At 43.5% G+C, this 24,983-nt stretch overlaps 1 protein-coding gene across 1 annotated transcript; it reads left to right on the top strand.

The window, feature by feature from the left end:
* Positions 1-170: 170 nt before the first annotated feature.
* LOC124151495 (conserved oligomeric Golgi complex subunit 2-like) lies at positions 171-24,983 on the top strand. The gene is made up of 18 exons (XM_046524000.2): positions 171-316; positions 971-1,132; positions 1,541-1,606; positions 2,555-2,635; positions 2,797-2,900; positions 3,847-3,952; positions 4,975-5,154; positions 7,479-7,600; positions 8,523-8,646; positions 8,762-8,901; positions 11,131-11,192; positions 12,246-12,415; positions 14,592-14,804; positions 15,824-15,899; positions 17,636-17,781; positions 18,577-18,713; positions 22,152-22,323; positions 22,963-24,983. The coding sequence occupies exons 1-18, from the start codon at positions 224-226 to the stop codon at positions 23,056-23,058; spliced, it is 2,250 nt and encodes a 749-aa protein (XP_046379956.2). The 5' UTR covers positions 171-223; the 3' UTR covers positions 23,059-24,983.

The raw sequence follows: 24,983 nt of genomic DNA, 5'->3' as shown, positions 1-24,983 counted from the left end.
TATTTACAATGTGGACGCAGTCAGTTTAACCATAAATTAATTTATACCAAATAATATATTTTTAAATGATAAAAATATATTTTTGATAACTCAAAATAACAAAATAATATTAATGTATTATAATATGTAATATGTTGTATAGCAAGTAGTATTATAGCAATCGGCAGCCATATTGCCATGTAGCAGACAACTTTCCGGAAGCGAAGTTAACTGTGAACATTTCATGACAAGCAGCATGACTGTCGACGCAGGAAAGGGGTTCACCCTTCCATCCGGCCCTTCGTCCTTATGTTTCGACAAAGAGGAGTTTATGAAGGTAGTTGTCTTCGATATGTCGGTATCTGCATGCAATTAGTGCTATCAAACTCAAACTCTGTCAATTGGAAAGAGTTACTTATCCGATCGTCGTCACACAGATATCTACCAGTATCATCATAACAATGAACATAGCAGTATCTAGCATCATTGAAATGGTGACATTTTCCTTGCGTTATGCAGTGAACATCGAACCAAACTGAATGCAGCAGTCCCGTTTTTTATCAAAATCTAAATAAAAATATGATACATAGGCCTACACCACTAGCTGAAATGAGAAGTGGAACGGGTATAGTTTAACTATTGGTTAAGATACTATAAGTTGATATTAGCAGTATTATTTGTTTGTTTGTTATTTAACGCCTCACTCAGCAATATTCCAGCTATATGACGGCGGTCTGTAAAATAATCGAGTCTGGACCAGACAATCCAGTGATTGACATCATGAGCATCGATGATCGATGACATGTATCAACCAAGTGAGCGAGCCTGACCACCCGATACTGTTAGTCGCCTTTTACAACAAGCATAGTCGCCTTTTACGGCAAGTTTGGGTTGCTGAAGACCTATTCTACCCCGGATTCTTCACGGGACTAGCAGTATTAACCATGTTATGCATTCGTTACTGTTCAGTGTTGTTTCCTTGTCTTTCAAGACCGAGTTCCATGTGGACCAGTTTGTCATCGAATGTCGGCGACACGTTCAGCTGGAGACACTGCGAGATGATCTCAACATATACCTAAAAATTCTTAAGAGTGCCATGATCGAACTCATCAACAAGGACTATGCTGACTTCGTCAACCTCTCAACTAACCTGGTTGGTACACTGATAGTGCTGATTATTGTGCTGGTAGCTATCCCAGCAGGGAATGCAATAGCGATCATATTGTTGTATTCCATATGTAATGACAACAGTCCAGCCTGATAGTCATTGTGCCCAAGACCTGTCTCATAGAAACATAATGATGCCATATTTATTTATATCTCATCATTGCCAGTCCTGTAACCATGGAAGTACTGATGTCACATTGTTAGTCTTATTATTATGATTTAAACACAGTACATACAAACTCATATTCTTTTTTCAGTATTTTCCCCAAAATTAAAAATGGTTTGCTTGCTATGGTAAAAGATATGCAATAGAAGCAACTTTTCCTAGTCAGAGTACATTGCTGTAGTTATTTCAGCAAATACCTGGATACAGTTGCATTTTTTATGACCTTAGGTGGGGATGGACAAAGCCATCAACAATCTGACCGTCCCTCTTGGTCAACTGAAGGAAGAGGTCTTGGTAAGTGTACTTTTTATGTTACCAATTTCAGCCTATTGCTTGATTGTCAATTTTCAGTGTAGTTCTTGATGTTAATGTTATTGAGCAGATGAGTAAATATTGCTTAATAACAAAAATCAGTGTTCATTCGAGATGACAAGAATAAAGGGCCCTTTAGGCCCAATAGGGACCCAAAATAGAGTCATCATGTTGAGGCATAAAATGAGATTCATTCAAATTAGAAACCATGCACCCTACTGCCATATGTGGTAGTTAATTCTTGCGTCAGTATAAAAAGAATACCACACTCTAGAATGAACATGGGGACATGGGTGGCCCAGTCGTCCAAGGCGCCACAATTCGCTGTGCAGAGTTGCGCCCCTGGGGAACGCCAGAAACCTATGATCGTGGGTTCGAATCCAGGTTCACCCCCATTATGTTTCTAGTTTTGTCAGCACCATACCCGTGCTCGTGGGTTTCACCGAAGTGGTGAACGTCCGAGACCTGCATCACTTCGGGCTTTCCTCCCACATTAAGCTGACACGCCGTGATATAACTGGAATACTGTTAAAAGCGGCTTAAAACCCAACTCACTCACTCACTCAATAGAATGAACACTGCAAGAGTATTATTTGATTCTTTGTTGAGCATTGTGGAAGTTTGGTAAGTTATATCTATTAGGGTAATACAAGCAATTGTATGGAGGACAACTTTTTTATTTACACTGTTGCATAAAGAATTTTGTCATCCATACAATTTAATTCTTCTTGACATGGCCATGAAGACCAGCTGTATTTCCAAAGACACGTCCTCATCTTGGCATTGTTGGAACATGAAGACAAAAACTTTGTACAAATAGTGTGATGTATGCAAGCTTGTTCAATGTGACAATACACTGGTATTAAAGAATTCAGTGTCTCTGAATTAAGGCTTTGTGTATGTGTGCTGATAGTGAATTCATTCCTTCAGAGTGTCAGATCGGCAATGGATGAAGCAATAGCAGCTGTTGAAAACAAACTTCGGAAGCAACAGGAAGTGCAGAAAAAGAAGGTAAAGGATTCACAACTGGAACTGGATTGATAGCAAAGAAAATAAATATTGACCCAGAGAAAACAGAAGCATATTTTAAGACTAATTTTTTTTATTGAGCATTTTATGATTTTATGTTCTTGAAAGATATGTGTAATGAGATGTAACCGTGGTACTTCCAGGCTTGCTTGCAGCGTTTGATGAACATAACACAGTCGGTGGAGAAGATTGAACGTCTTCTTGGCATCCAAGGATCAGAGTCGGGAGAAGACTCCCAGCATCCTGGGTAGGACTTATTCATATTTTTAAACTTTGTTCTTCATCCCCAATTTCATTGTCATCTTTCTCATATTTGTACCTTTTAGTGTTTGAAATTAAGAGAGCCTTGGGGTCATTAAGGTCAGCATCTTTTGCTTCTGTATCTAGGTACATATAAGTCTTTGGTATGTTACCAGTTATGACCGGGACCCCATAACAGTAATGTTACCTTATCATGTCTGGAGAGAGTTAACTTATGCAATTTCAACATCTTTATCCTTTCAATGCAATGTATATGCTACACCGCTAGCATCTGTACCAAACCTTCATGAAAGTACTTTATTTGTACTGAAATGTTGGGATTTTATACACAAAAATATTTTTGTAATCATTCAATGATGGATTTAAAAAAGTTCAATTTTAGGTGTCTCAGAAACCTTTGGCTTATCCTCTAAGAGAAGTGTTAAAGCACTGAATGAAATAGTAATCTGCCTCAAACAAAAACTCCCCTTCCCCCCTCGAATGTAAAGAAGTTGGTCCCTTAAAAATCATGGAAATCTGCATTGTATGAAGCCACTGAGCCTGTGAAGATCCGGGGTAGAATAGGTCTTCAGGAACCCATGCATGCTGTAAAAGACAACTGTGCTTGTCGTAAGAGGAGTCTAACCGGATCAGGTAGTCAGGCTCGCTGACTTGGTTAATGCGTGTCATCATATTCCAATTGCATGGATCGATGCTCATGATCTCAGTCACGATGCTCATGATGGCAGTCACTGGATTGTCTGGTCCAGACATGATTATTTACAGACCGCCATCATATAGCTGGAACATTGCTGAGTGTTGCGTTATACAACAAATAAACAAACAAAACACTGAGCCATACTACAGTGTTTTAAAATAGTATTGTAGTTTAGTTGCACTCCTGGTAATTTCCCCTATTGAACGTACTGATTCATGCTAGTTTTGTATTTCAGCCAGCTGAGTGGTCAGCTGATTGAGAGAGTGGCCACGGAGTTCAATAAGCTGCAGTTCTACGTCACAAAGAGCAGGGGGCTGCCGCTGGTGGAGAGGATCCGACCTGTAAGTCTGCTTGATGAAAACAACATACTTCCATCATGTTCATTACATGTGAGGGGCAGTGGGATAGCCTTGTGCTTAAGGTGTTTGCTCGTCACACCGAAAACCTAGGTTCGATTCCCCACATGGGTACAATGTGAAGTCCATTTCTGGTGTCCCCTGCCATGATATTGCTGGAATATTGCTAAAAGCGGCATAAAACAACACTCACTCACTCACTCACTCACTCACTCACTCACTCACTCACTCACTCACTCACTCAACCATAACATGAGCACTTGGTGTTTGAACTATACCTTACAAAAAGATTAACTGAGCTAGGCCTCCACAAGTGTTTCTGTCATTATCAACGTTTAACTTCAGTTATCATTTAGATACATTTAAGGTAGGACCTCTTGTGCTCTTGTTTGAACGAGATTGACTCTCAGCTACTCTGAAGAGAAAATATCAGAAATGTATCAAAAGTGGAAGGGGGTTTTAGGAATGGGTGCTGTCCGTCCATTTGTCACGTTTTGTTTCCGGAGCAGAACTTAAAAACCATAAGAGATATCTTAACCAAACTTTGCACATAGGTAGGTCTCCTTTCCGGAGCAAATCTTGAAAATCATACAGTATTTCTTCACCAAACTTGGCACAATGATAGGTCTAGTTGTAAACTGGTGCCTTTTCACAGTTTGTGATTTAAAAAAAAAAAAGAATTTCAAGTTTCTATGGCAACAACTTTTTCTTAGACTGAAAATAACGGTAGTGCTCCTTTCTGAAGAAAAGTTTGAAAACCATACAATATTTCTTCACCAAACTTGGCACAATGATAGGTCGAGTTGTACACTGTTGCCTTTTGTTAGTTTGGGATTTTTGAGTTTCCATAACAACGACTTTGTCTTAGACTGAAAATGGCAGTAGTACTCATTACCTAAGGGCTTATGCCTTGCACACAGCTGGACATGTCATATTGGCGGGGGATATGAGTACGTTCTGTTTCTGATGGAGAAAGAGTGATTTACGTGCCACTGTTTGTGTTTCAGAGGATAGCAAACATCACCACCACATTGCAGTACAGCCTTGAAGGGTCCTTCCTGGATGGGCTGGAGTCAGGGAACACAGACATCCTCCGTCAGTGTTTGAGGACATACGCTCTCATCGACAAGACTAGGGATGCTGAGAATCTGTTTAAACTGCATATTGTGAAGCCTTACATGGAGGAGGTATCTATGTTGTTTTATGGTTGATATGATGATGTCAGTCTCTGATTGAAACCCAGTGGGGATTCCAAGATTGAGAGGCCCCCAGCACCCCTTGCTTGTTGAAACACGCCTATGGGGACTCCTGGGAAAATTATTGGGTTTAAAGGCACACGTGAGGATTCCAGGGTAGTGTATGTCCTCCAGTACCGTGTTTCTCAAGACATGTGGAGATTCTAGGGTAGTGTAGGTCCCCAGTACCGTGTTTGTCAAGGCATGTGGAGATTCTAGGGTAGTGTAGGTCCCCAGTACCGTGTTTGTCAAGACGTGTGGAGATTCCAGGGTAGTGTAGGTCCCCAGTACCCTGTGTTTGTTTCAAGACATTCGGAGATTCCAGGGTAGTGTAGGTCCCCAGTACCCTATGTTTGTTTCAAGATGTGTGGAGATTCCAGGGTAGTATAGGTCCCCAGTACCCTGTGTTTGTTTAAAGATGTGTGGAGATTCCAGGGTAGTGTAGGTCCCCAGTACCCTGTGTTTGTTTCAAGACATTCGGAGATTCCAGGGTAGTGTAGGTTCTCAGGACCCTGTGTTTGTTTCAAGATGTGTGGAGATTCTAGGGTAGTATAGGTCCCCAGTACCCTGTGTTTGTTTCAAGACGTGTGGAGATTCCAGGGTAGTGTAGGCCCCCAGTACCCTGTGTTTGTTTTTAGACGTGTGGAGATTCCAGGGTAGTGTAGGCCCCCAGTACCCTGTGTTTGTTTTTAGACGTGTGGAGATTCCAGGGTAGTGTAGGTCCCCAGTACCCTCTGTTTGTTTCTAGACGTGTGGAGATTCCAGGGTAGTATAGGTCCCCAGTACCCTGTGTTTGTTTTTAGACGTGTGGAGATTCCAGGGTAGTATAGGTCCCCAGTACCCTGTGTTTGTTTCAAGATGTGTGGAGATTCCAGGGTAGTGTAGGTCCCCAGTACCCTGTGTTTGTTTCAAGACGTGCTGAGATTCCAGGGTTGTGTAGGTTCCCAGTACCCTGTGTTTGTTTTTAGACGTGTGGAGATTCTAGGGTAGTGTAGGTCCCCAGTACCCTGTGTTTGTTTCAAGACGTGCTGAGATTCCAGGGTAGTGTAGGTTCCCAGTACCCTGTGTTTGTTTCAAGACGTGTGGAGATTCCAGGGTAGTGTAGGTCCCCAGTACCCTGTGTTTGTTTCAAGACGTGCTGAGATTCCAGGGTAGTGTAGGTCCCCAGTACCCTGTGTTTGTTTCAAGACGTGCTGAGATTCCAGGGTAGTGTAGGTTCCCAGTACCCTGTGTTTGTTTCAAGACGTGTGGAGATTCCAGGGTAGTGTAGGTCCCCAGTACCCTGTGTTTGTTTCAAGACGTGCTGAGATTCCAGGGTAGTGTAGGTTCCCAGTACCCTGTGTTTGTTTCAAGACGTGTGGAGATTCCAGGGTAGTGTAGGTCCCCAGTACCCTGTGTTTGTTTCAAGACGTGCTGAGATTCCAGGGTAGTGTAGGTCCCCAGTACCCTGTGTTTGTTTCAAGACGTGCTGAGATTCCAGGGTAGTGTAGGTCCCCAGTACCCTGTGTTTGTTTTTAGACGTGTGGAGATTCTAGGGTAGTGTAGGTCCCCAGTACCCTGTGTTTGTTTCAAGATGTGTGGAGATTCCAGGGTAGTATAGGTCCCCAGTACCCTGTGTTTGTTTCAAGACATTCGGAGATTCCAGGGTAGTGTAGGTCCCCAGTACCCTATGTTTGTTTCAAGATGTGTGGAGATTCCAGGGTAGTATAGGTCCCCAGTACCCTGTGTTTGTTTCAAGATGTGTGGAGATTCCAGGGTAGTATAGGTCCCCAGTACCCTGTGTTTGTTTCAAGATGTGTGGAGATTCCAGGGTAGTGTAGGTCCCCAGTACCCTGTGTTTGTTTCAAGATGTGTGGAGATTCCAGGGTAGTATAGGTCCCCAGTACCCTGTGTTTGTTTCAAGATGTGTGGAGATTCCAGGGTAGTATAGGTCCCCAGTACCCTGTGTTTGTTTCAAGATGTGTGGAGATTCCAGGGTAGTGTAGGTCCCCAGTACCCTGTGTTTGTTTCAAGATGTGTGGAGATTCCAGGGTAGTGTAGGTCCCCAGTACCCTGTGTTTATGTCAAGATGTGGAGATTCCAGGGTAGTGTAGGTCCCCAGTACCCTGTGTTTATGTCAAGACGTGGAGATTCTAGGGTAGTGTAGGTCCCCAGTACCCTGTGTTTGTTTAAAGACGTGTCAGGATTCCAGGGTAGTGTAGGTCCCCAGTCCCCTGTGTTTGTTTCAAGACCCGTTTGGGGATTACACTTTACATGGCACTTATGCTTACTTTCAGTTCATCAATGAGCAGTACATCCGCTCCAGTAGCCAGGGGCTTCAAGGGCTGTATGGCAAGGTGCTTGAGTTCATCCCCAAGAAGTGTAAGATACTCAAGGACGTTACCAGTGGAGGGTCGGGGTAAGCAATCTCTTGTGTCTGTTTCACTAAGGACGTCCCTGTACTCATCATCAGACATAGTTACATTCAGCCAGCAGTGGTAACAATACATCATCAAAGCTTCACCAACCCAAATACTAATCACAAATGTAGCGACAAAACCCAGTATCTTTAAAATGACAAGTTATTACAGACTAACTGCTCATTAGTAAGTACCATATTCAACGTAATAAGTGCTCGGGGCGCTCTCAAAATTAGAAATAGGGGGCTCTTATTAGAATATTATTTTGGTGAAAAAACAATACATGAAAGATAAATTTCATGGTTTATGCTGAAAGCCTGAAATGTTAATGTATGACAGATATACTTATCCAGAATTTAATTGCCCATGATTAAGGGTGAATAACACACGAGTGCGTATTATACGTGAAAAAATAAGTCTTGTGTACATCGATCAATTGGAAGGGTTGCTAATTGGGATTGTTCACTAGCCAATATATTAGTAGATACCGCCGTGGGCGCTTATTAGAGCAGGGCGCTTATTATGTCGAATACGGTATTAATTTTGAGACTGATCCTATCTCACATTTCTTCCTTCTGCTTTCGATCCTTATGTGTTCGGGCGAAATGTTTTTAGAAGCTGGAAACTTTGTTCAAGCACTTTTCCACATAAGGATGGAGCAAAAAGAATGAAGTTATACCTAGCATAGTGTGAGATAGGATAAGTATATAGATATACAATTAAATGTAATTCTTTCAAATTGTGATTTTTCAAAGGTACAGAAGCTTGGCCACTGACTTTACTTTGTAATTTAGATCATAAACGAAGAGCAATCATTTAATGTCGCCTGAAACATCCTGAAAAAGATCCACCACATGATGAAGAATTTGTAGCTGTGTTTCCATGAGTAGGAATCATGTGTCCTATGGTGATTGTTTACAGAACTACGGAGATCGTGCGGGGCTATGACTTCCTGGTCAACTCGGTGTGGCCAGAGATTGTCAGCAACCTGGAGGCCAGGGTTCCATCTATATTTGCCCCGGGCAACCCCAACGTATTCCACGAGGTACTCATCTATTGCGTATATTACGTCTTTGTATTTCTCTTAAGTTGTTGTCAGAAATCCATGATAGGTTTGTTTCTTTATGAAATTAATTATGTTTTTTTCTTCTATTGTTCAGAAATACTTGATAAGCATGGATTTCCTGGGAAAGTTTGAGCGGATGTGTGGCTCTCAAGCCAGCGTGAAGCGTCTGAGGGAACACGCCAGCTACCACACCTACATGTCCAAGTGGAGCCTCCCAGTCTACTTCCAGATCAGGTAGAGTGCTGAGTACTGGAGGCACGCTGTGGCATCATACTGGTTGTAGTGGAGAGATTCCCCAATACTAGGGTCATCATACTGAAGGTGTAGGACACTGCTCAATGCTAGGGTCATCACACTGAAGGTGTATGACACTGCTCAATACTAGGGTCATCATACTGAAGGTGTACTGCTGGTTGTGGGGTACTTGGGTCGTCACACTGAAGGTGTAGGACACTGCTCAATGCTAGGGTCATCACACTGAAGGTGTAGGATACTGCTCAATGCTAGGGTCATCACACTGAAGGTGTAGGATACTGCTCAAAACTTGGGTCATCACACTGAAGGTGTAGGATACTGCTCAATACTAGGGTCATCATACTGATGGTGTAGGATACTGCTCAATACTAGGGTCATCATACTGATGGTGTAGGACACTGCTCAATACTAGGGTCATCATACTGATGGTGTAGGATACTGCTCAATAATTGGGTCATCACACTGAAGGTGTAGGATACTGCTCAATACTAGGGTCATCATACTGATGGTTTAGGACACTGCTCAATACTTGGGTCATCATACTGAAGGTGTAGGATACTGCTCAATACTAGGGTCATCATACTGAAGGTGTAGGATACTGCTCAATACTTGGGTCATCATACTGAAGGTGTAGGATACTGCTCAATACTAGGGTCATCACACTGAAGGTGTAGGACACTGCTCAATAATAGGGTCATCACACTGAAGGTGTAGGATACTGCTCAATACTAGGGTCATCATACTGATGGTGTAGGACACTGCTCAATACTTGGGTCATCATACTGATGGTGTAGGACACTGCTCAATACTAGGGTCATCATATTGATGGTGTAGGACACTGCTCAATACTAGGGTCATCATACTGATGGTGTAGGACATTTCTCAGTACTAGGGTCATTATACTGAAGGTGTAGGACACTGCTCAATACTAGGGTCATAATGAAGGTGTAGGACACTGCTCAATAGTAGGGTCATCATACTGAAGGTGTACTGCTGGTTGTGGGGTACTTGGGTCAGCACACTGAAGGTGTAGGACACTGCTCAATACTAGGGTCATCATACTGAAGGTGTAGGACACTGCTGAATACTAGGGTCATCATACTGAAGGTGTAGGACTGCTGAATACTAGGGTCATCGTACTGAAGGTGTAGAACACTGCTCAATACTAGGGTCATCATACTGATGGTGTAGGACACTGCTCAATACTAGGGTCATCATACTGATGGTGTAGGATACTGCTCAATACTAGGGTCATCATACTGATGGTGTAGGACACTGCTCAATACTTGGGTCATCACACTGAAGGTGTAGGACACTGCTCAATACTAGGGTCATCTTACTGATGGTGTAGGACACTGCTCAATACTAGGGTCATCATACTGAAGGTGTAGGACACTGCTCAATACTTGGGTCATCACACTGAAGGTGTAATGCTGACTGTTGAATACTATTTCATCATGCTGAAGTGTGTGTGTATATATATATAGATGTATGTCGGATGTGAAGGACAAGAAACCTGATACAGTTTAACAACAGGAGTGAGGACTATATTCATCTTCCTGAGGAAAGGAAGTTAACTGACCATAAACGTCCAGTTTCCACCCTTGCCGAAACTAGGTTGGTATTATGGAGTTACATTTTGGCTGGACTAACTAGTCTGTGCATAGTCCAATCAAAATCGCACAACGAAATCGAAATCCGGATCGTAAACTGTCCTGCAAATTTAGGTCGATTGCAGGATTTTGCAAAGCACTGCCAGCTTGTTGTCAACAGATATTTTTCAAATCTTTTCGTGTTATTAATCAAGGTGCTCATGTGATTTGATGCATTTCGCGATGTAAGACCTGTTTTATCACAATATAGATCTTGATTATCGTTCAGATCGTCCTGACTGGGCGCTGCCATTTTGTTTGAAGCAAATGCAAGTGATACAAGAGTTGGAATCTGATTGGTCCATAGGAGAGGCTTAGAAGGGACATAACTGGTAATAGCCACTGGTGGCGCTACGATCAAGGCCAAAAATTCCAGCCTAGTTCGGCAAGGGTTAACTCTCTTGCCTCGGGGAGATGACTATATTTGGATTAGAATAGCTTAGTATTAGAATTACACAAGTGAAAGGAATGTGAATAGCTGTACATGTTCCAGAATACTAAGGGCTAATAGGCATGAGGTGTCGTTTCCCTGATGACCTAATGTTTAACGTTGCAGGTTCCAAGAAATAGCTGGATCTTTGGAGACTGCTCTCATGACTGGATTTAACAATTCCCCAGGTTTGATGCTTTTCTTATAAACCTGTAGTGAAATCATCCTATGTTCTTATGTTTCTTCACGAAGTGGAAAGCCTGCGATCAGTTGCTGTATCCATGCCCAGGGTGTTCTGAGATCGTTCTAACTTGACTAAAAAGTGTTATATCACACAAGATTTATGAACATCATTTTAGTATCATCTAATTTTAATTTTTATACTGGCTAAAATTCACGATTTTCTTTTCCATGACATGAATCAGACCTGCAACCTCAGCTTACTCTGCTCTTTGCGCCTTATTCCGCGTGAGACCGCCTCTCTGGTCTTCCGGAGAGAGGAAGGTCTGGGGTTCGATCCCCGGCCGCATCATACCAAATGATGTTAAAAGATGGTACTTGTTGTTACCCTGTCTTGCACTCGGCATTAAGGGGCTAAAACAAGGACTGGTCGGCTCTGCGTCAGTATACTGTGTCTGAGTGGGGTATTCATGTTTAACTGCGGCATGGTATCTCAGTGGGCTAGCACTATAATTCGGCATCAGTCCGGACTAGTACAAGCAGCCACACACACATGTGCATGCACGTCGCTATATAAGTGCAATAATCTTGGACACGACGATAAACCCCATTTCACTTCACCTGTTCCGCATGAGAAGTTTCTGCTCTAGTGACCACACCACGGGCTTATCACATGACCTGGCTTTTCTCTTGTTTGTAAACACACACGCTTATTTCGACATAAGAACAGATGGCCCTAATGCGAACCTATCGTGCCCTTTACATATTGTTTTGCATAATTACATAGATATGCTGCTACAACTGCAACACTGAGGCGCATGACAATATAGCTTCACGAAGTGACCAAATCGCTTGTTCTCCGTGGCTTCGATGACAGCACGTGGAGCTGTACAATTAATGTAAACAAAGGATAAATACGCAAATGAAAATAGTTTTTCACATTTAAGGATATTTTCTTAATGGAAGTTCATTTCATGACATGTGTATCTATCACATTTCCTTTTTCCTTTTGATGGATTGATTCCTCAACAGTTAATGCTGAAGATTTCAATCCCTTTCAGAAAATCCTCATGGCTTCCACTTGCTGTCGACGTCTTCCCTGTGGGACTCCCTCCAGATATGCTGGCGGGACGGTGTCTACCTGTCCTCACTGTCTCACAGGTTCCTCAAACTCAACCTGCAGATGCTGTCTCGCTACACCGCCTGGCTGGAGGAGGTGCTTGAAGAGGAGGTACGTTGAGGAGGAGGGTGTGTGTGGGGGGGGTGGAGGAGGGGGGAGTGCAGGAAGTGGGTAGGTGGGGTGGATAGCACAGGAAGAGGAGGTAGGTTGGGTAGGGGTGTGGCAGTACAGGTGGGCGAGGAGATGAGGGGCTGGGGAAGAAATACAAGAAAAAGAAGGTAGGTTCAGGATTGGGATGGGTGGGGGAGTGCTGGAGGAGGGTTAGGTTGAGAAAGCAGGTAGGGAGATTGAGTTGTGTGGGGTGGGGGAGTGCTGGAGGAGGGTTAGGTTGAGGAAGCAGGTAGGGGGATGGAGGTGTGTTGGGTGGGGGAGTGCTGGAGGAGGGTTAGGTTGAGGAAGCAGGTAGGGGGGGTGGAGGTGTGTTGGGTGGGAGAGTGCTTGAGGAGGGTTAGGTTGAGGAAGCAGGTAGGGGTGGAGGTGTGTGGGGTGGGGGAGTGCTGGAGTAGGGTTAGGTTGAGGAAGCAGGTAGGGTTGGAGGTGTGTGGGGTATGGGAGTGCTGGAGTAGGGTTAGGTTGAGGAAGCAGGTAGGGGTGGAGGTGTGTGGGGTGGGGGAGTGCTGGAGTAGGGTTAGGTTGAGGAAGCAGGTAGGGTTGGAGGTGTGTGGGGTATGGGAGTGCTGGAGTAGGGTTAGGTTGAGGAAGCAGGTAGGGGTGGAGGTGTGTGGGGTATGGGAGTGCTGGAGGAGGGTTATGTTGAGGAAGCAGGTAGGGGTGGAGGTGTGTGGGGTATGGGAGTGCTGGAGTAGGGTTAGGTTGAGGAAGCAGGTTGGGGTGGAGGTGTGTGGGGTGGGGGAGTGCTGGAGGAGGGTTAGGTTGAGGGAGCAGGTAGGGGTGGAGGTGTGTGGGGTGGGGGAGTGCTGGAGGAGGGTTAGGTTGAGGAAGCAGGTAGGGGTGGAGGTGTGTGGGGTGGGGGAGTGCTGGAGTAGGGTTAGGTTGAGGAAGCAGGTAGGGGTGTGGGGTGGGGGAGTGCTGGAGGAGGGTTAGGTTGAGGAAGCAGGTAGGGGTGGAGGTGTGTGGGGTATGGGAGTGCTGGAGGAGGGTTAGGTTGAGGAAGCAGGTAGGGATGGAGGTGTGTGGGGTATGGGAGTGCTGGAGGAGGGTTAGGTTGAGGAAGCAGGTTGGGGTGGAGGTGTGTGGGGTATGGGAGTGCTGGAGGAGGGTTAGGTTGAGGAAGCAGGTTGGGGTGGAGGTGTGTGGGGTATGGGAGTGCTGGAGTAGGGTTAGGTTGAGGAAGCAGGTAGGGGTGGAGGTGTGTGGGGTATGGGAGTGCTGGAGGAGGGTTAGGTTGAGGAAGCAGGTAGGGGTGGAGGTGTGTTGGGTGGGGGAGTGCTGGAGGAGGGTTAGGTTGAGGAAGCAGGTAGGGGTGGAGGTGTGTGGGGTATGGGAGTGCTGGAGTAGGGTTAGGTTGAGGAAGCAGGTAGGGGTGGAGGTGTGTGGGGTATGGGAGTGCCGGAGGAGGGTTAGATTGAGGAAGCAGGTAGGGTTGGAGGTGTGTGGGGTGGGGGAGTGCTGGAGTAGGGTTAGGTTGAGGAAGCAGGTAGGGGTGGAGGTGTGTGGGGTGGGGGAGTGCTGGAGTAGGGTTAGGTTGAGGAAGCAGGTAGGGGTGGAGGTGTGTGGGGTATGGGAGTGCCGGAGGAGGGTTAGATTGAGGAAGCAGGTAGGGGTGGAGGTGTGTGGGGTATGGGAGTGCTGGAGGAGGGTTAGATTGAGGAAGCAGGTAGGGGTAGGGGAGTGCTGGAGGAGAAGGTAGATGAGATGGAAGAGAGCAGATGAGGATGTGGAGAAGGTAGATGGGGGTGAAAGGTTATAGAAAATAAGTGGACGTGAATGAGGGAGGTTACCAGAAGTGTAACATTTAAAAACCAGTTTTGTTTTTGACTGAATTAATTGAATTTCTAATTTCCACATTTATCAAAAATTGTAATATCAGAAATAATCTTAAGAATGCAAGAAGACACATATCGAGGAGTACAATATGATACATTTCCTTCTGTGATAGAATGCAAGAAGACACATATCGAGGAGTACAATATGATACATTTCCTTCTGTGATAGAATGCAAGAAGACACATATCAAGGATTACAATATGATACATTTCCTTCTGTGACAGAATGCAAGAAGACACATATCGAGGAGTACAATATGATACATTTCCTTCTGTGACAGAATGCAAGAAGAAAAGAGTCACAGCAGGAGAAGCCAACAAAACTGAGGACTGTGTCCTCCACGGGGAACCTGGAGAGGCTGAACGGAGCGGGGGACATGCACAGGTCCTCCTCCCCACAACCCCCGGAGAGATCCCCATCCCCTGCAACCCCTCCCATCACCATCGGACAGATCGTCTGTCTGCTGGCGGATGCTGAGCGGCTAGCTGACACGGTCAGTGACATTCAATTCAAACATAAAGCATTTGGTATGATTGAACATATGTAGCAAGTTTTAGTGGTTGCAAGAAGTCAAAACATTGATCAAAAATTAATCTTTAGCCACCTGTGTGAAAGAACATCTTGTTATTATTTGGTTTATAAGGTTTATTTGCAATTTCTCACCATTATAAGATCTTTAATGCCATATCAAAGATTATACAGTAATCTGCAACGGAAAACTATGTTACCTGTAAATACATTGGAAGCAAAATACTGCTGTTTTTATGATCAGTAAAATGTTTAATGAGTATTACCGGGACAGAGTTGACCTGTGGAACTTCTGTTGTCCTGCAATGGGATGTTGCGGTTCAGATGTTAGTTCGTTTATCAAGCAGGGGTCAGCAGCTGGGTTGAACGGGGTTATGGCTAATATTAAATCTACACTCTTTGTCCCTTTCATCAATCTCATTAAAATCTGATCTTAGTTCTCGCTATCGCTAAACAAAGATCTGAGGACATCCCATTAAGGGTCACGTCAGAACGACCTTTCATCCAACAAATCAGAGCGTCGCTTACCAGATCATGAAAGTGACAGTCGGAATTTTCTAATGTTTTCTAATCATGCAACCACGAAATATTTAACACAGGGTGTTCCAAACGACAGTTGCAGGTTTTATGGTAATATCCATACAATCTAGGCCACCTCTAAGCTATTCCAGAATGTTCTTCTTATCAGTTTTAATTTTTTTAATCGAGAATACGTCAAAATATGTTTCGAAGCGTAGTCGCCAGTTTGAAACTAGTATCGTAAAGCTCGAGAAAGCTGTCTTCTGATTGGCCAATGTCGATTTCTTGTCAATCATTTCATTGGTCGGTCAAAATGTGGTGACCCGTAATGGGATGTCCTCAGATCTTTGTTTAGCGGTAGCGAAAACTAAGATCTAATTTTAATGAGATTGTCCCTTTCATCATCCTTGTTTGTTTGTTGTTTGTTAACATCCATAAACTATAGCTGTGTCCTGGATGTTGCAGCTCCCAGACCTCTTCCTCAACACTGTGAAGCCTAAATTAGAAGCAGATGGATTTCCGAACCCTGACAGCTTGAAAGGTTTGGATTATGTGACAAAATGTATTCATCTACAGTCAAACCCCTTTGTCTCACGATTCGATGTGCTGAGTCCCCAGTTGTGTGTCTTGTCCCAGCAACTCTTCCTTCATTTATCACCATTTTAGCCCTTATGTATCAAGCTGAATTCCCTGTTGCCACAAACTCAATGAGAACTCTAGATAAGCTGCGTATCTGCGTAAAATACGCATCAGAAATGCAGAAATACGCAGTAAAATAGAATCCAAGCGTATCAAATACGCAACGATCATTACAGATACGCTACAAAACTAAAACTTGTGCATATCATCAAAATATTGTGAAGTAGCAAATCAGCAACTTATTTTGAAACTATAAACGGACATTCCATCAACCTTGCCAAACTCCACAATAACAGTTATATCATGATCATTTGCCATCACACTTTCTTGTGGAAGTGTCGTGGTACTTTTGAGTCCTATAAAGCTCTCGAACCCGCATGACACCAGTTTGCAGGGACTAGATGAATAGTGTTTTTAAATATTTAACTTAAATACCCACATGTGTAAAAACTAGTAGGTAACAGAAATTTGAATACCGAGATAGAATTACTGATACCCAATGATTTTAAAATGCATGCGTAAAATACCCACAACACCAAAAGCTTATCTGGACCTCTGCTCAATTTATAGTCCAAGAGTTGAAAATAAGTTAAGATTTACTGTGACAAGTAGGAGATCGAAACAATTGTTTTTGAAAAAAACAACTTTGTCAAACACGCTGTCAAACATAATGACGTCATCACAATATGGTGTGTAACATCAAAGGCAAGAGACTGCTGATTGGCCTGAGTAAAGCAGCGTTAGAAACTAACACTAAACATTTTAGTCCACTATTCCTTATAATGATAATATATAGCAAAACCCTTAAATATGGCAAATTTCTATTAGTCCTTATGATACCTTAACTATTGGGCAGTTTGGCAAGGACGACAGGACGAGTGCCAATTTCTAACGTTGTAACATCTGCCATGATATGTCAGTTAGGGTAAAAACATGGCTAGTGAAGGACCTGGCTTAACATGGGGGACAACTTTACCATGTTTGCTTTCTGTCTGATAGTCAAACTGTAGAACGTTGGGCAAATGATGTGTCAACCTCTGGATAAGTCAGCTATTTCTCTGGTTCCCAAGAGTTCGAGAAAACTGGTTCTGTGTTTGTACAAAATATTTCATCACAATATATAATTAGTAATGGTCACAGAGATGATTACTGACAGATTGAAATGGACACATGATTAGATTGTAGTTTCATTTGCTCAACTTATCTCTATTTATAACCATCTTCCCGAGGCAAGGGAATTAACTGTAAGAGTCCACTTTCCACCCTTGCCGAACTTGACTGAAATTTCTGGACTTGATCGTAGTGCCACCAGTGGCTATTGCGAGTTATGTCCCTTTTGTGCTCCTCCTTTTGACCAATCATATTCCAACACAGAACACTAATTACTAGTGAAAACGAGTGGTAAAACGTAAATATTTTCATCCGTTACACCATTCTTGACACTGCCAACTGTAAGTCGTTAGTGTGCCATGTATTTGGCCATCCTGTCTATGATTGCCAAAGATAAGAGCACATGCAAGTATCATGATACATATAGGAACGTGGGCAAGGTATCAAGATACATATGATATCGCACAGTTGGTGTATTGTCCCAGCCCGCCCTAGATGTTTGTAATGTTTATTTCATGTTTGCTTCAGACACTTTTGTTGAATGTGGGTCATCTGTGTTGGAGAGGCTGCCCAAGTTCCAAGTGTTCGTGTCAGGAGACTTGATTGGTCAGTGCTGTGTCTATCTCAAGCAAGTCAGCGACATCCCCCGCTTGTATAGAAGGACCAACAGAGATGTGAGTCAAAATTGTCACCACAGCAGTTGTGTCCCTTTGAATACTTGACACTGCATGGTGACATTCCTGGATAATCCCCACATGGGTACAATGTGTGAAGCCCATTTCTGGTGTTCCGCTGCTGTGATATTGCTGGAATATTGCTAAACGTGGCGTAAAACCATACTCACTCACTCATTCCTGGCTAATATAAAGTGCCCCGTTTTGTCAAGGGCAAAACAGTCAGGACCAGACTTTAATATTGGTATCAGTAGGTAACCTCTTTGCTTTGTGTAAGTTTTATAAAACCTTGGAGCCAAAAGTTTGGATGTTTCATTGAATCTTTATCTTGAGGCATGGTCACTTCCTGCAGGGATAGAAAACACTGGCATAAATCAGGCTGATCGATCACAATTTGAAGTAACTGACCATTTCTGCATATGGTGGCACATGGTCCTTTGCACAGCACACAGGTCACAAAGAGTCACGGAGAGTCCTTGGATGGGTGACCGCGTTTCGGCAGCTTGGCTCCTGAGAGTTTCTAGGGCTCCACATGTGGCGTCTCCTTGAGCAAGTGACTTTGTTCAAAATGTGCCTCTGTTCACACAGCAGTGAATTAGTACCTGGAAGGATGAGATAGCAATTTGGTTGTAAACCTAGTGCCTAACAGGCACCTTGGGTTGTATACTCCCAAGGGAGCTGAGAATGATTCTTGAGTGCGGATTGATCCAGTGACGGGGTAATAATAATGCTTTGAGCATGCCCCTGAGTGATGTGGAAATATGCGCAATATAAATAGCCTATTATTATTATTAGGTTCCCAGCAAACCATCGACGTACATCATCAGTTTGGGGAAACCGCTGAAACTGTTCCTGGATGAGCATGCAGAGGCCTTGGGAGGTAAACTGCGAACAGGCTTCCTCAAGACAGTCTTCAGCAGTCTAGCAGAACAGTGAGTTGTTGCTTGCCTTAACGGATATATCTAAAGTACTCACGGAAATGAAAAAACCCTGTTTTTTCGATCTCAGATTTTAATTAAATGCAGTTAATATACAAAATATATAAATATTCAAACAACTCAATTAGTACTAATTGGGCCTTGGCTCAAATACAGCGTATCAAAGGTTTTTATGTCTTTTACACGTAAAAGTGTGTAAAAATATGAACAAAACAGACTTTTGTGAAACTGAGCATAACCAGGTGTTAGTAGATCAAGGTGAATGTCCATGACCTATGACACCTTGACGACAGGTGAAAACAGGTGCTTGAAACCCACATGCATGTGATTTGTCAGTGGTTAGTGATTTGTGAGTGGCATTGTGGGATAGTGAATAATCGTCAAAATACCAGAACGTAAAAGTAACATATTCCCTTCTCAAACAACAACTTACATGTCATTATTATTATGTACATAAACATAGCTGTTATTTTTATTGTTGTTTTGATATTTTTTTTCCAGGCTAATTTGCATAATGCCTATAGCCTGTTTCTGCCATGTCAATTTGGACTTAGTTTTATTTTTGAATGTTGAAAGTGCCTACAAATTACTTCCTGTAAAGTACATTTTGTATTGAGCACTGAGATAAAACTTGTTATTTCGTATTTACATCTACGTAATGGTTTGTGTCGATTATTAAATCCAGCAAAACAGTATTTTTTCATTTCCATGAGTACTTTAGTGACTATTATTACTACCTGGATGTACTGGACGCAGTCTCAATGGGGCTGGAGGGCCAGATCAGCTCCCTGTATGTTCCATGCTCATCTTTAGTTAGATATGCCAAGTCGTAATGGGTCCCTAGGATATGCTAGTCTCCAGGTAGATATGCCAAGTCGTAATGGGTCCCTAGGATATGCTTGTCTCCAGGTAGATATGCCATGTCGTAATGGGTGCCTAGGATATGCTAGTCTCCAGGTAGATATGCCAAGTCGTAATGGGTCCCTAGGATATGCTTGTCTCCAGGTAGATATGCCATGTCGTAATGGGTGCCTAGGATATGGTAGTCTCCAGGTAGATATGCCAAGTCGTAATGGGTGCCTAGGATATGCTAGTCTCCAGGTAGATATGCCAAGTCGTAATGGGTCCCTAGGATATACTTGTCTCCAGGTAGATATGCCATGTCGTAATGGGTCCCTAGGATATGCTTGTCTCCAGGTAGATATGCCATGTCGTAATAGGTCCCTAGGATATGCTTGTCTCCAGGTAGAGATGCCATGTCGTAATGGGTCCCTAGGATATGCTTGTCTCCAGTTAGAGATGCCATGTCGTAATGGGTCCCTAGGATATGCTTGTCTCCAGGTAGATATGCCAAGTCGTAATGGGTCCCTAGGATATGCTTGTCTCCAGTTAGAGATGCCATGTCGTAATGGGTCCCTAGGATATGCTTGTCTCCAGGTAGATATGCCAAGTCGTAATGGGTCCCTAGGATATGCTTGTCTCCAGGTAGATATGCCATGTCGTAATGGGTCCCTAGGATATGCTTGTCTCCAGGTAGATATGCCATGTCGTAATGGGTCCCTAGGATATGCTTGTCTCCAGGTAGATATGCCGTGTCGTAATGGGTCCCTAGGATATGCTTGTCTCCAGGTAGATATGCCGTGTCGTAATGGGTCCCTGGGATATGCTTGTCTCCAGGTAGATATGCCGTGTCGTAATGGGTCCCTGGGATATGCTTGTCTCCAGGTAGATATGCCGTGTCGTAATGGGTCCCTAGGATATGCTTGTCTCCAGGTAGATATGACGTGTCGGAATGGGTCCCTAGGATATGCTTGTCTCAAGGTAGAGATGCCGTGTCGTAATGGGTCCCTAGGATATGCTTGTCTCCAGGTAGATATGCCGTGTCGTAATGGGTCCCTAGGATATGCTTGTCTCCAGGTAGATATGCCATGTCGTAATGGGTCCCTAAGATATGCTTGTCTCCAGGTAGATATGCCATGTCGTAATGGGTCCCTAGGATATGCTTGTCTCCAGGTAGATATGCCATGTCGTAATGGGTCCCTAGGATATGCTTGCCTCCAGGTAGATATGCCATGTCGTAATGGGTCCCTAGGATATGCTTGTCTCCAGGTAGATATGCCATGTCGTAATGGGTCCCTAGGATATGCTTGTCTCCAGGTAGATATGCCATGTCGTAATGGGTCCCTAGGATATGCTTGTCTCCAGGTAGATATGCCAAGTCGTAATGGGTCTCTAGGATATGCTTGTCTCCAGGTAGATATGCCAGGTCGTAATGGGTCCCTAGGATATGCTTGTCTCCAGGTAGATATGCCATGTCGTAATGGGTCCCTAGGATATGCTTGTCTCCAGGTAGATATGCCATGTCGTAATGGGTCCCTAGGATATGCTTGTCTCCAGGTAGATATGCCATGTCGTAATGGGTCCCTAGGATATGCTTGTCTCCAGGTAGATATGCCATGTCGTAATGGGTCCCTAGGATATGCTTGTCTCCAGGTAGATATGCCATGTCGTAGAGGGTCCCTAGGGTATGCTTGTCTCAAGGTAGATATGCCATGTCGTAATGGGTCTCTAGGATATGCTTGTCTCCAGGTAGATATGCCATGTCGTAGAGGGTCCCTAGGATATGCTTGTCTCCAGGTAGATATGCCATGTCGTAATGGGTCCCTAGGATATGCTTGTCTCCAGGTAGATATGCCATGTCGTAATGGGTCCCTAGGATATGCTTGTCTTCAGGTAGATATGCCATGTCGTAATGGGTCCCTAGGATATGCTCGTCTCCAGGTAGATATGCCATGTCGTAATGGGTCCCTAGGATATGCTTGTCTCCAGGTAGATATGCCATGTCGTAATGGGTCTCTAGGATATGCTTGTCTTCAGGTAGAGATGCCATGTCAGAATAGGTCCCTAGGATATGCTTGTCTCCAGGTAGATATGCCATGTCAGAATAGGTCCCTAGGATATGCTTGTCTTCAGGTAGATATGCCATGTCGTAATGGGTCTCTAGGATATGCTTGTCTCCAGGTAGATATGCCGTGTCGGAATAGGTCTCTAGGATATGCTTGTCTCCAGGTAGATATGCTGTGTCGGAATAGGTCCCTAGGATATGCTTGTCTCCAGGTAGAGATGCCAGAATAGGTCCCCAGTATCCCATACTTGTCTCCAGGTGGGGATATCTCATGTCTGTCGTAAGAGCAGATTAGAAGTGAAGGAGTGATCATCAGAAGGCTTAGATTGTTGCTCATGCTGTCAACCACTGGTTTGTCTGGCCCAGATCTGTTAATTGGAAGCTGCAAGAAAAATGATTCGAAGTTAACCACAGGGATCTTGAAATGTTGCATTCTAAATGACTCATTGCTCACTGAGAAACACTTTAACACAAGATGTTTATATGTACTGCATAGAGAATGTAAACCTCTACTTTTAAATAACCAGATATTTTGGAGTCACCTCGGAGGTGTTGTCGTCGGTCAAGAAGATGGAGGACAGTCTGAAGCGCCTGAAGAAGGCTCGGGGAACAGAAAAGACTGGAGGGGGGCAGGGGATCTCAGATGATGACAAGATCAGGCAGCAGCTCATCATTGACATTGCCAACTTTGGGGAACAGGTCAGTAGCCATGGAGATATCTGAGGGAACAGCTCGGTAGCCATGGGGATATCTGAGGGAACAGGTCAGTAGCCATGGGGATATCTGAAGGAACAGGTCAGTAGCCATGGGGATATCTGAGGGAACAGTTCAGTAGCTGTCAGGGCACCTTTTAGGGAACACGTCAGAAGTCATTGGAATATCTGAGGGAACAGCCTAGTAGCTGTCAGGGCATCTCTGGGCAACAGGTCAGTAGCCATTGGTATATCTGAGGGAACACTCAGTAGCCATGGGGATTTCTGAGGTAACAGGTCGGTAGCAATGGGGATATCTGAGGGAACAGCCTAGTAGCTGTCAGGGCATCTCTGGGCAACAGGTCAGTAGCCATAGGGACATCTGAGGGAACAGGTAGGTAGCCATCATGCCAACTTAGGGGAACAGGGCTCCATTCCTATGTCCATTACTATGTTAAGTCTGTCTATGGAAGGCAGCTACTAAGATAGTGTTAAAACTGCTATGTGTACGGGCCCCTTAGTCAGCAGCAGCTGCCTACAGGACAACAGGTGGTGCAACCACCAGGTTGATTACCTCGCTAAACATGAGCAGACCCAGCGGTTTGTCCAGAGTAATGTTCTGTATGTCATCATGCTTGTGTTCCAGGTTGAAGCGTTTGGTGTTTCGCCAGGCTCAGTGGAGGGGTATGACAAACTGCAGGAGTTGTCACAGGAGGCCAAGGCTGCCATGACATCACCCTAGACTGGTGGTGGACGCAGTGATGTCCCAATAATATAAGAGTAACGCTATTTTTCAGGGCATTATCGTTTGCAGAAGCCCGAGGTCTTCCATTAACTGCCCGATGAAGGAGTAAAGTTGAAAAGACTGAGGGCTTCTGCAAATGATACTGCCCTGAAAATAGTGTTACCGTTACTGTAGCTAAAATGGATAGAATTTGTTATCAAATATAAAAATACCACAATATCGGTTTTGAAGCATTTACTGCAATCAACACGAATTTCCCTTACCCGCTTTTACAAATATGAAAATGTCATTGAACAAACCAGATGACGTCATTATTGAATGTGACGTCAAATTTCCCTATCCCATTGACGTAACCTAACAACGAGCGTGATAATGGCTGGTCGTCAAGCAATATGAGGGCATTATCAAGTTACAGTGGCCCCCTCATTTCTGATAACATGCAGGCGGTTTGATGATAATCCTATCCATTTTAGCTATAATACAGTAACACTGTATGACAGTGTTGCTTGGGATGGACGTACCTTAGGATGTACACAAACGCCTGAAATTTGAAAAGTTGAATTTTTTCATACTTTTCACTGCATTTGTATCCATTTTCTTGAATGAATATCTTTTCATGGGACTCAAGTGCTTGAATGTGCTCTAAGACAGATGGAGGATTTGTGACAGTACTTTAAAAAGGACTACATTTATATCCCGATGAAGTAGTCACTTATCCCTGTCTGCAACATGGACTGTGGGATGTCAGTGGACTTGGGAATATCCATCGCTGTTTCCATGCACTGATTTATACTAAACACTTTGGTTTGTCAGAAAGGCTGTTGTTAGAAACTTGTCTTGTGGGGCATTTAGAAGTACTTGTATTTTGTTCTTGATCCATTTATGAAACCAGTGTTAGGTCAGATACACCAGTACAATGAAATCTGTATTCAACAACCTGTGTTGGGAATATTTTGTGCATTTTGTTTTATTATTTAATATTCTCCAATTTACTATGCAAAATGTGTAGGGACACCTCTATTCGTAGATATGTAAATTTCAACACTTCGCAATTGTCTGTAGAAAAGATATGTAAATTTCGACACATTGCAACTATCTGTGGAAAAGATATGTAGATTTTGACACTTTGCAACTATCTGTGTAAAGATATGTAAATTTCGACACTTTGCAACTATCTGTAGAAAAGATGTGTAAATTTCGACACTTTGCAACTCTCTGTAGAAAAGATGTGTAAATTTCGACACTTTGCAACTCTCTGTAGAAAAGATGTGTAAATTTCGACACTTTGCAACTATCTGTGGAAAATTGACATAAAAGAAGAAAATATTGCAAAAATAATTACTCATGCATGTTCTTACAGAACAGCAGAGATGTCAATTCCCTGACAATTCCTTTTAAAATACTAACATTTTCAGTTCAAATATAAAGATATATAAATATAACATGATTAGCTCTTGTAGCTCCTACAGAGGTACTCTACCAGCCAGCACTCGTCAGTAGAACATATAGCCTTTCCAAGTCTACCTAAAAATCAGTTACAACTGAATAGGTGCTTTCTAAAGAATATTTGTTTCAAGGAGCTGGAACATTACTTGTGCCTCTCATATCTGTAATGGTTTGTTTTGTGCGTGATGTTGGTGCAATAGCCTACACTGGAAGCTTGTCTCTCTGGATGTACCAGTGTTTACTCCTCAGATCAAGTAGATAGCCAGACACTGCATGGAAGACTTGTGGAGTCTCATTAACAGAGTGAAACTCTATAGTATTAAACATACATTAAATATATCATGTGTATAGGATGCTAGTGGTAAAATGTCATGGAATAGTCACGACATGCAGATAATACTGTGGACCACTTATTGCTTAGGCCAAAAAAAATAGGCTTGGTTCTCAGGCACCGCCCGCATCCTCATAAAGACTGA

Source organism: Haliotis rufescens, unplaced genomic scaffold (assembly GCF_023055435.1).
Source record: "Haliotis rufescens isolate VD_foot unplaced genomic scaffold, xgHalRufe1.0.p SCAF_3, whole genome shotgun sequence".
Lineage (NCBI taxonomy): Eukaryota > Metazoa > Mollusca > Gastropoda > Lepetellida > Haliotidae > Haliotis > Haliotis rufescens.
This window is presented reverse-complemented; position numbering and strand designations above follow the sequence as displayed.